The sequence below is a fragment of the Rana temporaria genome, chromosome 8 (assembly GCF_905171775.1).
Source record: "Rana temporaria chromosome 8, aRanTem1.1, whole genome shotgun sequence".
In the NCBI taxonomy this organism is placed as follows: domain Eukaryota; kingdom Metazoa; phylum Chordata; class Amphibia; order Anura; family Ranidae; genus Rana; species Rana temporaria.
Window position 1 is genome coordinate 163,871,251 of NC_053496.1, and position 16,533 is coordinate 163,887,783.

Genomic DNA, 16,533 nt, shown 5'->3' on the forward strand with positions numbered 1-16,533 from the left:
GTCTGCTTGGCTGGTGCGGTCATTTTACCCCGTAGGATCTCGAAACACACTTGGGACACACAGTAATACACACATATATACATATATATACTGGGCCAATTTGGACAAGATCCAATTTACCAACCAGCATGTCTTTGGAGTGTGGGAGGAAACCGGAGTACCTGGAGGAAACCCACGCAGGCACAGGGAGAACATGCAAACTCCAGGCAGATGGTGTCATGGTCGGGATTCGAACCAGCGACCCTTTTGCTGCTAGGCGAAAGTGCTACTCACTACACCACTGTGACTTATTGAGGTGAACAAGTATGTGCCTATTGGCTCCTTTTATTTAGAATAAAACAATCTGATAAATTTATATACATGCAATTCAAAAATGTAAAGTAAAAAATTGATTAGCGATCAGAATTTGCTGAAGACAGCAATGATGTGCTCATTGTTGCTGGGTATGTAGTCACTGACACCTACAGAGACAAAAGAAAATATGGTAAAGTACGCTACGCAAGTTTGCATTGTAAAATTTAAATGAGGAACCCCCCCCCCCCCCCCAAGCACTCCCCAACCCAATACACTATCCAAACATCTATAGATACAGCATTACCTATGAAATGAAATCAAGGATAGATACTCGATTCAGGGCTCTAATCCCCCTCTGTCACGGATGACTGGAGCAGGTCGGAGGTCCTTTACAGTTGTAGGCTTTAAGAATATACTCTACAGCAACTCCATTTATCCTTCAGTCTAAAAAAAGAGACCCTGGAAACATCCCAATGCATTTCGTTCATCACTATAGGGTGACTCTGATTAAGCTCCTGGCCAAGTGAAATGCGTTGGAGTGTATGCATCTTGGATAGATTGGTCTCTTGGTTGGACTGATAAATAAATGGATATGAAGTGTTGACTACAGTGAGACGTTCTCTTTCTTCTTTTGAAATGTCAAAATAAAAGTTAATTTTTAAATTGCTTGAAAATATCTTTTAATAAACATCCTCTATAGCCGCCGGCTGTATCATGGGAGCATGCCCGCAAGCTAACCCCCTTGGGAGAGAGCTTCCCATGAAGGGGGTTAGCTGATGCGGGGAGGAGCCGAGACAGCCGCCGAGGGACCCCAGAAGACCAGGATCGGGGCCACTCTGAGCAAAACGAGCTGCACAGTGGAGGTAAGTATAACATGTTTGTTATTATTATATTTTTTTATATTTGAACCTTTACAACCCCTTTAATTACTTTGCTTGTACAATGCACTTTGAACAGTTTGCACCCCTGATGAAGCCACAATTCGTGGTGAAACCTGTAGGGTTGGTTGTGGGGAGCACTGAAAACTTTTTTTTTTTTTTTTTGGTAGACTGGTGCAATAGGAGCGAATTTTTAGGAAAGATAACAGAAAATAACAGAAAAAACCCAGCTGGAAGAATTTAAGATGTATAGAGAGAAAGGAGGTAGCAACAAGCTGAACAGTAAAGATACAATGTGGAGATGCACAGAAATATTGTTTGTTATTATTTTGCACAGACATACACATAATGCTCCTAAAACACCTCTCAGCTGCAGGTTTGAAATGTTAAAAGGGAAGTAAATTTGTAGTGTACTTAGCCTTAGTAGGCCCGGATATGCTCTCCCTGCAGTTCTGCAGAGGCGGATACTTACCTGAAGCTACTCGGTGGAGAAGTTAACAGCCTAGCCTGTCCAATGCCACAAAGTCCTTCCTCATTGACTCCAATGCATTTTTTTTCAAATTGGCAAAATATCATCAAAATTTCCTAATACTCCCCCAAAATTTCAGATAAAGGAAAATTGCTGGTCATTAGCTTATGATTAGAAATCTGCATTTCTATTCAGACCCATAATAAGGGACGGCACACTCAAGTGTACTGAGTACTCACCTTCCATCAGTTGATTGTTACCACTAAAGAACTGCCAGTATGTCTTTTCATTGGTGCTTGCGGCAAGTTTGCCAATGGCCGTAATGTAAACTCCGAAAGGGTATTCTTGTGTCTGGAAGCTGAAGTATGGTACAGATGATAAAAGTGAACAATTAAGGGATACAGAACTTTTATAGAGCTACATAGTTAAGGTAAAAAATGACACATATCCTTCAAGTTAAAAAAATAAATAAAAATGACCATGCCAAAATATAATTTTATCCAGAGAAATCAAACAACCAGTCTTGGTCCAGTTTGTTCTTACTTGGAAAAAAATCCTTCCTGGGTCACCAAAGGCAAACAGATACTAAATGGATCAATGTTCTACAATGCTATTTCTTACATAGTAGTGGTGCAACGGATCACCGTTGATCCGTGATCCGAATGGGTCACCCCCTTCGGATTGGCACGCTATGCGATCCGCGGACTGCCCCCGCGGCCATAGCATTAGGAAAGGCCGCGGCTTCGGCCTAGCTCTGGAGCCGCGGCCATCTTGGTACACCCGGCGGCGGCCCTCCTCTCTGTTTACACCCACAGAGGAGGAGGAGCCTGTGCTCGAAGGACACACACGCCGCTGTCTGAGGTCTGCACTGAGGGGGTTACTGTCTGAGGTCTGCACTACTGGGGGGTTTCTGTACTGTGGAGGGGGGGGGGGTCTGTACTGAGGGGGGGACCATAGTGGGTGGGGGGGTGACACCATTTTTTTTGGCACCGGGTGACACCAACCCTAGTGACGTCATTACAGTGGGGGGGGATGTGGATATTACAGTGGGGGGGGTGTGGATATTACAGTGGGGGGGGTGGATATTACAGTGGGGGAGGGAGATGTGGATATTACAGTGGGAGATTTTTTTTTTTTTGCTGATCCAAAAAATGATCCGATCCGTGACTCCTGATCCGAGGAACGATCCGAACCGTGAGTTTTTTGATCCGTTGAACCCCTACATAATAGCCAGCTATATTTTGTGAATGTAGAAACACCTCTAGACTTTGAAGAACCTACTAAATTAGCTAAAACTAGGCTGTGTAGGACCCTTCTAGGTAGGTGCTAGAAGAGAGTATTGTTTTGAGTCTTTCTACTGACCAGGAAGATTGCCAGGTAAATTTACAGGTGAAACTCAAAAAATTTGAATATCGTGCAAAAGTTTATTTATTTCACTAATGCAACTTAAAGGGTGAAACTATTATGAGATAGACTCATTACATGCAAAGCAAGATAGTTCAAGCCGTGATTTGTCATAATTGTGATGATTATGGCTTACAGCTCATGAAAACCCCAAATCCACAATCTCAGAAAATTAGAATATTGTGAAAAGGCGCGATATTCTAGGCTCAAAGTATCCCACTCTAATCAGCTAATTAAGCCAAAACACCTCAATAGGTTCCTGAGCCTTTAAATGGTCTCTCATTCTGGGTCAGTAGGAATCACAATCATGGAAAAGACTGCTGACCTGACAGTTGTGCAGAAAACCATCATTGACACCTTCCATAAGGAGGGAAAGCCTCAAAAGGTAATTGCAAAAGACGTTGGATGTTCCCAAAGTGCTGTATCAAAGCACATACATTTTTTTGAGTTTTACCTGTAGATGCTTTCTGCCTACTAGGGAGCAGGGATTCATCGATGGGGTCTGCTCATGGTGTCTGAATGTTTTACACTGGTCCAATAGGGGGGCATATTGGACAGTGGAAGGGAACCTGACAAATGAAGGCACAGGCCTTGTTAAAGTCCTGGCTATTGGCAGAGGAAAGTGCCGCAGTGCATGCTGGGTGACTGTATAAAGGCCAAGGGCACATGTGCTTGGGGTCTTCAGATGGAGAGCGGGGTTCCGGAGGGAGGGGGCGACTGCCCCTCCTCTGTAGAAGCTGTTGTGTGGCCTTGGGTGTCTGACCTGAATAAATCGCTTCCCTAACACTGACCCGCCTCTCAGCCAATCGGGTTACCTGTCACCTGATTGGCTGAAGCGACAAGCGCTAAGATTGGACGACTATCAGGTGTCCAATCATAGCAGAAGACATGGAGGACTCGAAGGGAGCGTGGAAGACAGCGCCATGACCCGAGACAAGTAAGTTTGGGGGGAGGTTGGAGGAGCTCACTGGCAGCAATTGGTCGGGCACAGTAGCAGTAGCGGCAGTTAATGAAGAACACTGGCAGCAATTGATGAGGGACAGTAGCACCAATTGATGAGCACACTGGCAGCAATTGATGGGTACAGTAGCTGTGTTTGATGGCACAGTGGCAGCAATTTATGGGCACAGTGGCTGCGCTTGATGGGCACAGTGGCTGCGTTTGATGGGCACAGTGGCTGCGTTTGGGCACAGTGGCTGCAATTGATGGGCACAGTGGCTGCGTTTGATGGGCACATTGGCTGCACTTGATGGTCACAGTGGCTGCGTTTTGTGGGCACAGTTGCTGCGCTTGTTGGGCACAGTGGCTGCGCTTGTTGGGCACAGTGGCTGCGCTTGATGGGCACAGTTGCTGCACTTGTTAGGCACAGTGGCTGCGCTTGATGGTCACAGTGGCTGCGTTTTTGTGGGCACAGTTGCTGCGCTTGTTGGGCACGGTGGCTGCGTTTGATGGGCACGGTGGCTGCGCTTGATGGGCACGGTGGCTGCGCTTGATGGGCACAGTGGCTGCGCTTGATGGGCACAGTGGCTGCGTTTGATGGGCACAGTGGCTGTGCTTGATGGTCACAACAGTGGCTGCAATTGTCATTCTGTTGGGCACAGTGGCTGCGCTTGATGGGCACAGTGGCTGCGTTTTGTGGGCACAGTTGCTGCGCTTGTTGGGCACCGTGGCTGCGCTTGATGGTCACAGTGGCTGCGTTTTGTGGGCACAGTTGCTGCGCTTGTTGGGCACGGTGGCTGCGTTTGATGGGCACAGTGGCTGCGTTTGATGGTCACAACAGTGGCTGCAATTGACATTCTGGTGACATTGTTATTTACTTAAAGTGGAGGTTCACCCAAAATCTTAGGGCCGGATTCACAGAAAAAGTACGCCGGAGTATCTGCTGATACTCCAGCGTACTTTCAAATTTGCCGCGTCGTATCTTTATTTGTAATTCACAAACAAAGATACGACGGCTTTTGGCTAAGATCCGACAGGCGTACGGCTTTGTACGCCTTCGGATCGTAGGTGTAATTCTCCTGCGGCCGCTGGGTGGAGTTAGCGTCGTTTTCCAGCATCGGGTATGCAAATTAGCGGATTACGGCGATCCACGAAGGTACGCGCGTTCGTCGCATTCTCTTACGCCGGTTTTCCCGTCGTAAAGTTAAGAGTGCTATTTAGATGGTTTAAAATTACACCATCCATGTTAAAGTATGGCCGTCGTTCCCGCGTCAAATTTTTTTTTGCGTAAGACGTCCGGGAATACGAAATTACGTTACGCACGTCGCCGTTCAAAAAACACGTTGGGGCGCCGTAATTCTGCGCAAAGCACGGCGGGAAATTTCCTAGCGGAGTATGCGCAGAACGTTCGGCGCGTGAACGCGCCTAATTTAAATGGTACACGCCCCATTTGAATTAGGCGGGCTTGCGCCGGACGGTTTTACGTTTCCCCCGCCGCAAGTTTACAGGCAAGTGCTTTGTGAATCAAGCACTTACGCCGAAAACTTGCGGCGGTGTAACGTAAACGGGATACGTTACGCCGCCGCATTTGTACCTGAATCTGGCCCTTAATTTTTAACCTTAGATTCCTGCTCATTTTGTCTAGGGGAATCGGGTGTTTTTTTTTCAAATCGAAGCTGTACTTACCGTTTTAGAGATAGATCTTCTCCGCCGCTTCTGGATATGGTCTTTGGGACTGGGCGTTCCTATTTGATTGACAGGCTTCCGACGGTTGCATACATCGCGTCACGATTTTCCTAAAGTAGCCGAACGTCGGTGCGCAGGCGCAGTATAGAGCTGCACCGACGTTCGGCTTCTTTCGGCTACTCGTGACGCGATGTATGCGACCGTCGGAAGCCTGTCAATCAAATAGGAACGCCCAGTCCCGAACACCATACCCGGAAGCGGCGGAGAAGATCGCTCTCTAAAACGGTAAGTACGGCTTCGATTTAAAAAAAAACACCCGATTCCCCTTGACAAAATGAGCCTCAATCTAATGTTAAAAATAGTTTTTCGGGTGAACTCCCACTTTAACCTGTCAATGATCTTAATGTTATGGCTGAATAACATATACAGCCTGATAAAAAATAAATAAAATAAAAAAAATTGTCTGGAGTTGGGTTTTTAATGACCTCTAAAACTATAGGCCTAGAGAAAGGTTCTAGCAAGGAGTGCTGATAAACGCTCGCTGAGAACCGCGCACGTGTTTCATTATCAATAGTCAAACAAGAAGCGGCTTTTCCTCAAAGTCAAATGGCAAGTTCTCACCTGAATTCCTTGGGGTTCAGTTCAGCAGCTTTCTCCATGACCTGCAGTAGCGTGGACCCGTCTCTCACTTCTACAATAATGGAATCCTTAAAAAAGTTCCCTACTAAGTCATTCACGACTGTGAACTCAATTTTGATTAAGCCAACTGCATGGATAGAAAAGAGAAAAACAGCGATGAGTAGAGATATTGAGGAGGAACACATAAACCTAAATCCAGTATCCAAACCAACTGTTTTGTATGGTAACAACACACATACTGATATAACTTTTTTTAATTTTTTATTTTCAATAAAAAAATATTTTTTTCATGTATTTCCCGCCCAGCCCAATTCTGATATTACATGTAAAAATCATAATTTTTGCTGGAAAATTATTTAGAACACCCAAACATTAAATATCTCTTTTAAACAGAGGCCCAACTAAATAAAATAGTTTGGTGTTGCAATTTTTAATGTCACATGGTATTTGCGCAGCAATTTTTCAAATGCAATTTTTTTTGTAAACAAAAAAAAAAAACACTTCACTTCAGCTCCGGAAGATTTGAATGCTCAATGACCGAGCCATTTTTTGCGATACGGCACTGCGTCACATTAACTGACAATTGCGCGGTCGTGCGACTCTGCACCCAAACAAAATTGACGTAGTTTTTTTCCCACAAATAGAGCTTTATTTTGGTGGTATTTGATCACCTCTGCGGTTTCCTATTTTTTGCACTATAAACAAAAATAGAGCGACAATTTTGAAAAAAAAAAAAACACAACATTTAGTACTTTTTGCTTTAATAAATAGCCCCATTTTTTTTTTTTAAAGAAAGCTAATTATTTCCTTAGTTTAGTCCGGTATGTATTCTTCTACATATTTTTGGCAATAAAAATCACATTGGTTTGCGCAAAAGTTATAACATCTATAAAATAGGGGATAGATTTATGTCATTTTTATTATTATTTTTCTTTTTTACTAGTAATGGTGGTCTGCGATTTTCATCAGGACTGCGACCTGGTGGGCATATCGAACACTTTTGATACATTTTTTGGGACCACTGGCACTTATACAGCGAGCAGTGCTATAAAGATGCACTGATTATTGTGTAAATGCCACTGGCAGGGAAGGGGTTAACACTAGGGGGTGATCAAGGGGTTAACTGTGTTCCTGTTCTGCCTCTCGTGCCGCCGGCCGTGAGCATCGAGCAGCAGGCGTGAGCATCGCTATCCTGCTTAAAGGATCCGACGTATGCAAATGGTGTTCCGCGGCACACAGTTTGAGAATCACTGTTGTAGCTGCAGGCATCATCCCGGTAGAACCCCTGAAATTCCAGTTGCTTAACCACTTAAGGACCGCCTCATGTACATATACGTCAGCAGAATGGCACAGGCAGGCACATCCACGTATATATAAGTCCTCTGCTTGACGTGGGTCGGGGGTCCGATCGGGACCCCCCCTGCTACATGCGGCGGTCCCCGTGGCTTCAGGAGCGATCCGGGACGACGGCGCGGCTATTCGTTTATAGCCGCTCCGTCGCGATCGCTCCCCGGAGCTGAAGAACGGGGAGAGCCGTATGTAAACACGGCTTCCCCGTGCTTCACTGTGTCGGCGCATCGATCGCGTCATTCCCTTTATAGGGAAGACACGATCGATGACATCATTCCTACAGCCACACCCCCCTACAGTTGTAAACACACACTAGGTGAACCCTAACTCCTACAGCGCCACCTGTGGTTAACTCCCAAACTGCAACTGTCATTTTCACAATAAAGAATGCAATTTAAATGCATTTTTTGCTGTGAAAATGACAATGGTCCCAAAAATGTGTCAAAATTGTCCGAAGTGTCCGCCATAATGTCGCAGTCACGAAAAAAATTGCTGATCGCCGCCATTAGTAGTAAAAAAAAAAAAATTAATAAAAATGCAATAAAACTATCCCCTATTTTGTAAACACTATAAATTTTGCGCAAACCAATCGATAAACGCTTATTGCGATTTTTTTTTACTAAAAATAGGTAGAAGAATACGTATCGGCCTAAACTGAGGAAAAAAAATGTTTTTATATATGTTTTTGGGGGATATTTATTACAGCAAAAAGTAAAAAATATTGCATTTTTTTCAAAATTGTCGCTCTATTTTTGTTTATAGCGCAAAAACTAAAAACCGCAGATGTGATCAAATACCACCAAAAGAAAGCTCTATTTGTGGGGGGAAAAAGGACGCCAATTTTGTTTGGGAGCCACGTCGCACGACCGCGCAATTGTCTGTTAAAGCGACGCAGTCCCGAACTGTAAAAACACCTTGGGTCTTTAGGCTGCATATTGGTCCGGGGCTTAACTGGTTAAAGAGCCAGTCAACACAAAAATTATGCATGGAGCCTGGTGGGCTGAATCAGCTGCTGGATTCTTTGTGTTTCCCATCTACTCCAGTTACATTATCTTTATTATATATAAAAAAAAGTTCCATCAACAGAGCCCCCAGGAGAAGAAACTGTCAAATGTAACAATACTTCAGCATCTCCAAAATAATGAAATATGAGTTTTTCGGTGGATTGACCCTTTTAATTAATTCATTGACTGTAAAATATCACAAACACTATCATCAAGATTTTTGTCGGTCTAAAGCTGGATACATACTATACATTTTTTCTGTAGATTTTTTTCTTTTAGATTTACCAAAACCATATATTATGAGGTCAAACCTTAATGCCGCGTACACACGGTCAGAATTTCGGATGGAAAAAGTCAGATTGGAGCTTTTCATTGGATATTCCGACGGACTTAGATAGAGAGCAGGTTCTCAATTTTTCCGACAGAAAATTCCTATCCCCAATGGGGAAAAAACACGCATGCTCAGAATCAATTCGACACATGCTCGGAAGCATTGAACTTCATTTTTCTCGGCTCGTTGTAGTGTTGTACATCACCGCGTTCTTGATGGTCGAAATTTGTTGTGACCGTGTGTATGCAAGCCAAGCTTGAGCGCAATTCCGTCGGGAAAAAAAACATAATTTTTTTTTTTTCAGCAGAAAATCCGGTCGTGTGTACGTGGCATAAGAGTTTCAATTTGTATGCAATCAGGCAGGCCCTTGCACTACATGGTTTTGGTAAGTCTAAAGAAAACAACAAAAGTTGTATATTGTGTATGGGGGTCTTAGGTTTACTGAACTTGATTGGGTACTTCAAATTTAAGTCGGCCCCTTGACATTTACATAGTTGAGGTTGGAAAAAGACACAAAGGTACATCTAGTTCAACCAATAAAAGAAAATACATAACAAACCTCCATATACAGAACCTTATACCTACAATTGATCCAGAAGAAGGCAACAAAAACCCTATTAAGCATGATACAATCATAGGATCCCCCGAGGCAATCAGACTCTCCCTGGACTAATAAATACTGGCATTGGGGTGGATTCAGGTAGGGGCGCGCAAAACTGCGGCGGCATAACGAATGACATTTACGTTACGCCTCCGCAAGTTTTACGGGCATGTGCTTGATTCACAAAGCAATTGCCTGTAAAGTTGCGGCGGCGTAGCGTAAAAGGGGCCGGCGTAAGCAAGCGTAATTCAAATGATCCCGTAGGGGGCATGGATCATTTAAATTAGGCGCGTTCCCGCGCCGAACGTACTGCGCATGCGCCGTCCCTAAAATTTCACGACGTGCATTGCGGTAATTGACGTGGCAAGGACGTCATTGGTATCGACATGAACGTAAATGGCGTCCAGCGCCATTCACGGACGACTTACACAAACGACGTAAAGTTTTCAAATCGCGACGCGGGAACGACGTCCTTACTTAACATTGGCTGCACCTCCTAATAGCAGGAGCAGCCTTACGACGAAAACGACGTACGCAAACGATGCAAAAAACTACCGCCGGGCGCACGTACGTTCGCGAATCGGCGTAAGTATGTAATTTGCATACTCTACGCTGACATCTATGGGAGCGCCACCTAGCGGCCAGCGTCAGAATGCACCCTAAGATACGACGGCGTAAGAGACTTATGCCAGTCGTATCTTAGGCTAAAGTCGGCGTATCTAGCTTTCTGAATACAGAAAGTAGATACGCCGGCGCTACTTAGCAATTACGCGGCGTATCTATGGATACCCCGGCGTAATTGCTCTCTGAATCTGGCCCATTATTGTCTATTAATATCAAGTTATATTTCGTGCATCTAGCAATATATCCAGCTCTTTGGAGAAAAAAAAAGTCTACCAAGCTGACCGGAACTAACTTACTATGAAGAGCAATGTGGGGGGTCACTATGGTCTACTCATGTGTTAATACATGGTGATCAGACCCCTCCCACCACATAGCCTTTTCTCTAGAGAGAATAAATTCAGTTCCTCAAATCTTTCCTCATAGCTGAGCTCCTCCATGCCTCTTATCAGTTTGGTTGCCCTTCTCTGCACTTTCTCCAGTTCCCTGATATCCTTTTTTCGAAATGGTGTCCAAAAATTAATAGAAATAAAAAAAATATATTTTGCTTAATTTGGAAACTGCATTAATCAATGATGAAAATTAATTGCTAATCTTATCACAGCTAAAAGGAGTTATCAGCATTATAAACAAAGGTCCACAGGTGACCCTCTTACCGTCTTCTTGTGCTCCCGTGTTCTGGAGGCACAACAGACAAACCACACCGAGCAGATAGGCCAACATGTTTCCTCTTCTGGACAGAAATTTGGACAAATTTTACACCTATGCTATCAACTCCTCTTTATATTCTCATGTGACCACCCAGTCACGCTCTCCTCTTACTCAAGCCACCAGTAGAACACGTCTCATTATCGAAAACCTTTATCTTTCGACTAAGCAAATAAAAAGTTGGAAACTAGGTTCTCCAGGAGAGATTTGGCTGTGTACATTACTCTGCATGTAAAAGCCTGCACAGTACAAGGTCACCTCTAACATATTAAAGAGGAGTTCCACCCAAAAATGGAACTTCCTCTTAACCCCCTCCTCTCCCCCTTACATGCCACATTTGGCTGATGTTTAGCATTGGTTCTGAGCATGTGTGTTTGGACTTTAGTCCGATGGACTTGTGTACGGACGATCAGATTATCCTCCATCGGACATTTGTTGTCAAAGTTTGAGAACATGCACAGCGAACATTTGTCCGTTGAAAAACCAACAACAATTGTCCGATGGAGCATACAGACGGTCGGATTGTCCTATAAAACAGGTCCGTTGGGCCGTTGATGAAAAGTCTGATTGTGTGTATGGGCCTTTAGAATTCTGTGTAAAGAAATAGCTGGTTGTTAAGCAGCAGGCCTGCTTCCTTAACAACCATGAGTAATCATCTGTTAGCGGGCTTCCCCACTGACAGATAAATGTAATGAAAAGAATACCGGCATTGTCCGGCAATAATTTTTTTTTTTTAAAACAGCGTAGGCCCCCCAAAATCCATACCATACCCTTATCCGAGCATGCAGCCCGGCAGGTCAGAAAAGGGGGGGGGGGGGACAAACGAGTTCCTCCCTCTCCTGAATCATACAAGGCCACATGCCCTTAACATGGGGGGTGGATGGGTGCTTGTTGATGGGGACAAGGACCTCTTCCCGACAACCCTGGGCTGTGGTTGTTGGGGTCTGCAGGGGGGGACATATCGAAGGGTCCCCCAGATCCCACCCCCCATGTGAATGGGTAACGGGTACATCGTACCCCTTCCCATTCACCGAAAAAGGGTAAAAAAATAGTAACACAGGGACAATTTTTTGACAAATTAATAAAAAAAAAAAAACAAGTGTCCCCACTGTAGATCCGTCGTCAATCCTGCCGCCCACTGACCCAAAAAACAAAAGTGAAAAAAACTTTTTTTTTTTTGCCGTCACCGAGGCGCTATGCCTACTGCAGGCTCCTCCGTTTGACAGTTCTTTTATAGGGCCACCAGGTAATGTAGACAGGTGGCCCAACCCATTCCCTAAAATATTATTGTCAAACGGAGGAGCCTGCAGTGGGCATAGCGCCTCCGTTTCAGCAAGAGCGTTTTTTTTTTTATTTCCGGGTTGCGTAATTGACACATGGGGGACAGTTTTTTTTATTTATTTTTTTAAATAAAGGCTTTGTCAAAAACTGTCTCTGTGTTTTTATTATTTTTTGAGAGTTTTTTGCCGAATGGATAAGGGTACAGTGTACCTGATACCCATTCACATGGGAGGGGGGCAGGATCTGGGGGCCCCAGATTGTGATAAGCCCCCACCCACAGAGCCTGATAACCACAACCCAGAGTTGTTGAGAAGAGGTACATCAACAGGAAAAAGTGCTTTGGGATGGGGGGGGGACGCAGAACCCCCCCTGCCCCAAAGCACCTAACCCCCATGTTAAGGGCATGCGGCCTGATATGGTTCGGTGGGAGGGATGCTCGCTCGTCCTCCCCCTTTCCTGATCTGCTGGTCCGCATGCTCAGATAATGGTCTGGTATGGATTTTGGAGGTGAACCAATACCATTTTTTTTTTTCATTTTGGCGTAGGGTTCCCCTTAAAATCCATACCAGACCCGAAGGGCCTGGTATGGACTGGGGGGGACCCCGATTTCATTTTGCTTAGCATTTTTCTATTGCCGGGCAATGCCAGGATTCTTTTCTTTACATTAATCTGTCAGAGGGGAAGCCGGCTGAAAGATGATGACTTATGGTTTTTAAGGACACAGGTGGCCGGCTTCCCGGCCCGATGCTTAACAACCTGCTATTTCGTCATACAGAATTGTATTGGTCAACATACGATTCACCGATTTCTAATCGTTCTGAAAAGTTGGAATTCGTTGAAAATTAATAAATTAACCAAATTTTTACGAAAACGAAATTTAACGTAAACAAAACAAAATTAAACAGATTCCAAAACCAAATGAAACTAATTTCATAAGGAAACTGAATTTATAACAGTACAAATCTCTCTGAAACTAAACAAATGTTTCCGTTCTGCACATTTCTACTATTTATGCTTTCCTCAGCCAACCACTGAGCATTCTTCCCAGGGATTGGCTGAGACCACATAAATATTCAGGCCAACGGTCTACTATAAGGTGACCAGATTTTTTAAATGAAATCCGGGGACATATTTTTTCTTTACTAGTAATGGCAACAATCAGCGACTCTCTGCCCGTCGCCGCCCACTTCACAGCCTCTCAAGTCTTACTCTTCGGGCCCCGGCTACTACTGGATGGGGAGCGGAGGAAGATCACTCCGCCAGGGAAGGCAAGGAGATAGGCAGGTGGCTGGCCAGGATTTGAGCCAAGGCAGAACGTGCAATGGAAGTTGAATGGGCATGCGCCCAAAACGGAAGAAATATTCTCTCCGCTCTGACCAGCACATGATCATCAGAAAGGGGCACAGATAATGGGAAAAATACAACCCCCCCTATGCTAGTAGGCACGGCGGAGCGGGGGTGTGTAATTCTAATTTTTTTATTTTAATTTTGCACTGACTGGGGCAGATCCACAAAGCGAGTACGCTGGCGTATCTAGTGATACGCCGGCGTACTTTCAAATTTCCCGCGTCGTATCTTTGTTTTGAATCCTCAAAACAAGATACGACGGCATCTGGGTTAGATCCGACAGGCGTACGGCTTCGTACGCCTTCAGATCTTAGATGCAAATCTTGGGCGTCCGCTGGGTGGCGTTTCTCTGTCGTATTCCGCGTTGAGTATGCAAATTATCTATTTCCGACGATCCACGAACGTACGAGCGGCCGTCGCATTCTTTTACGTCTTTTCCGTTCGGCTTTTTTCAGCGTATAGTTAAAGCTGCTATTTGGTGGCGTACGCAATGTTAAGTATGGGCGTCGTTCCCGCGTTGAATTTTAAAATATTTGTTTTTGTTTGCGTAAGTCTTCCGTGAATGGGGCTGGACGTAATTTACGTCCACGTCAAAACAATGATGTCCTTGCGACGTCATTTAGCGCAATGCACGGCGGGAAATTTAGGGACGGCGCATGCGCAGTTCGTTCGGCGCGGGGACATGCTTCATTTAAATGAAACACGCCCCCTACTCGCTGATTTGAATTAGGTGCTGTTACGCCGCGAGAGATACACTACGCCGCCGTAACTTACGGCGCAAATTCTTTCTGGATTCAAAGCTTCCAAAAGTAAGTTACAGCAGCGTAGCGTATCTCACATACGCTGCGCCCATGCAATTGTATGTGAATCTGCCTCATTGTCTTTGAAATTGCCCCTGGGGACAAAACCAGGGACAGACTTGGTCCGGGGACAGTGTCCTCAATCAGGGGACTGTCCCCTGAAACTGGGGATGTCTGGTCACCCTAGTGTACTACTTCCAGCCTGCTACATTCTAGAATCCACTAGAAGGCAGGGAGAAGTAGTCAAACCTGCAGCCAGTGGGACCCAGAGCAGCCAAGAATAATCACACACTGCTCCAATGTTTACAGAGGAGCCAAAAAAATAAATAAAATAAAATGGGTTGCTAGAGAAGCTCAGGTAAATCTAGGTGGGCGCTACATATGCACCCTACATGTCCTGCAGTAGGGGGTGAACAGGTTCTGCAGGACAAAACAGTGGTTGGGGCACACCACCTCTAGGCAGGGCATGTCTGTTTTTTCCTATCTAATTGTATCCATGCTATTCTACCAGAGCCCATAGAGGGAGGTAATGTATGAAAATATCTGTTCTCTCTCCTTTACACATACAGTATATTATTATTTTTTTCGCTGTATTGAACTGCATCAGGTGATTATTGTTTTGTAGTATACTGACATCTAGTGGTAGTTTTGGGCCACTACAACTTAGATTCAACTTCTTTGTCTTATTAACTACTTCATCATATGAAACACTTCCATTATAGATGGATTTGTGTCTTTTTTCAACCAGACTAAGGGGCAGATCCGCAAAAGAATTACGCCGGCGTATCGGTAGATTTTAAATTTCCCGCGTCGTATCTTTGTTTTGTATCTTCAAAACAAGATACGACAGCATCTCGGGTCGATCCAACAGGCGTACGTCTTAGATCTAAGCTGCAATTTTTCGGCAACCGCTAGGTGGCGTTTCCGTCGATTACCGCGTGGAGTATGCAAATTAGCTAGTTACGGCGATCCACGAACGTACGTCCGCCCGGCGCATTTTTTTACGTCGTTTGTGTTCGGCTTTTTCCGGCGTATAGTTAAAGCTACTGTTATGAGGCATACTCAATGTTAAGTATGGCCGTCCTTCCCGCCTAGAAATTTGAAATTTTTACATAGTTTGCGTAAGTCTTCGCGAATAGGGATTTGCGTAGAATGACGTCACCATCTGAAGCATTGGCTTGTTCCGGGTTAATTTCGAGCATGCGCACTGGGATACCCCCACGGACGGCGCATTCGCAGTTAAAAAAAAAACGTAGTTTACGTCGGGTCACAACGTATTTACATAAAACACGCCCCCATCACAGCCATTTGAATTCCGCGCCATTACACCGCCAAAGGTACACTACGCCGCCGTAACTTACGGCGCAAATTCTTTGTGGATTAGAAAAAAAAAAATAAGTTACGGCGGCGTAGTGTATCTTAGATACGCTATGGCCGGCGCATAAATGCGCCGCTGTACGTGAATCTACCCCTAACTATTTAACTATGTAATACGGGGTATTTTCACCTCCTGCCTGCTCAGCTTTCAGCGCTGTCATGCAGCACTGTACCCATATTAAATTTTTTTGCATTTTTTTTTTCACACAAATAGAGCTTTCTTGTGGTGGTATTTAATCACCACTGGGGTTTATTTTAAAATTTTGCTAAATAAATGAAAAAATACTGAAATTTTTGAAAAACAAAATTTGTTTTTCTTCTTTTCTGTTAAAAAACTTTGCAAATAAATAATTGTTCTTCATAAAATTTAGTCCATAATTTATTCTACATTATGCTACATTTCTTTGGTGTAAATAACCCAAATCAGTGTATATTATTTAGTCTGTAGGAAAGTTAAAGGGCCAGAGTCACATAGGTTACGCGGATCTAAAGATCCGCTAACCTATGTGATTTAAGATCCACCGCCGCAAGTTTTTGAGGCGAGTGGGTAATTCACAAAGCACTTACCTCAAAACTTGCGGCGGCGTATGGTAAATCCCCCCGCGGAATTCAAATTCCGAGGCTAGGGGGAGTGTACTATTCAAATCAGGTGTGTTCCCGCGCCGATCGAATAGCGCATGCACCGTCCGCAAATTTACCCAGCGTGCATTGCGCTAAATGACGTCGCAAGGACGTCATTGGTTTCGACGTGAACCTAAATGGCGTCCAGCCCCATTCACGGACGAGTTACGCAAACAACGTAAA

The 16,533-nt window shown here is 44.6% G+C and overlaps 1 protein-coding gene across 2 annotated transcripts; it reads right to left on the reverse strand.

Moving 5' to 3' along the window:
• Nucleotides 1-290: 290 nt before the first annotated feature.
• Nucleotides 291-11,004, reverse strand: LOC120910726 (cobalamin binding intrinsic factor-like). Of its 2 annotated transcripts, none has more exons than XM_040322464.1 (4): nucleotides 10,873-11,004; nucleotides 6,292-6,436; nucleotides 1,881-1,999; nucleotides 291-461 (listed from the first exon to the last, which is right to left on the reverse strand). In XM_040322464.1, exons 1-4 carry the CDS (start codon nucleotides 10,937-10,939, stop codon nucleotides 400-402), a joined length of 393 nt encoding a protein of 130 aa, XP_040178398.1. In that variant the 5' UTR covers nucleotides 10,940-11,004; the 3' UTR covers nucleotides 291-399. The 2 variants fall into 2 exon arrangements, with proteins under 2 accessions (XP_040178398.1, XP_040178397.1); XM_040322463.1 differs by having other exon boundaries at nucleotides 291-466; nucleotides 1,886-1,999; nucleotides 10,873-11,000.
• Nucleotides 11,005-16,533: the final 5,529 nt, after the last annotated feature.

Bases quoted from the DNA above. Each gene is read 5' to 3' on its own strand.
- LOC120910726 (XM_040322464.1), bottom strand. From the start codon at position 10,939: ATGTTGGCCTATCTGCTCGGTGTGGTTTGTCTGTTGTGCCTCCAGAAC. The intron at 6,437-10,872 runs GTAAGAGGGTCA...CTATCCATGCAG, and splicing joins CACGGGAGCACAAGAAGACG to TTGGCTTAATCAAAATTGAG. The intron at 2,000-6,291 runs GTGAGAACTTGC...ACCATACTTCAG, and splicing joins CTGAACCCCAAGGAATTCAG to CTTCCAGACACAAGAATACC.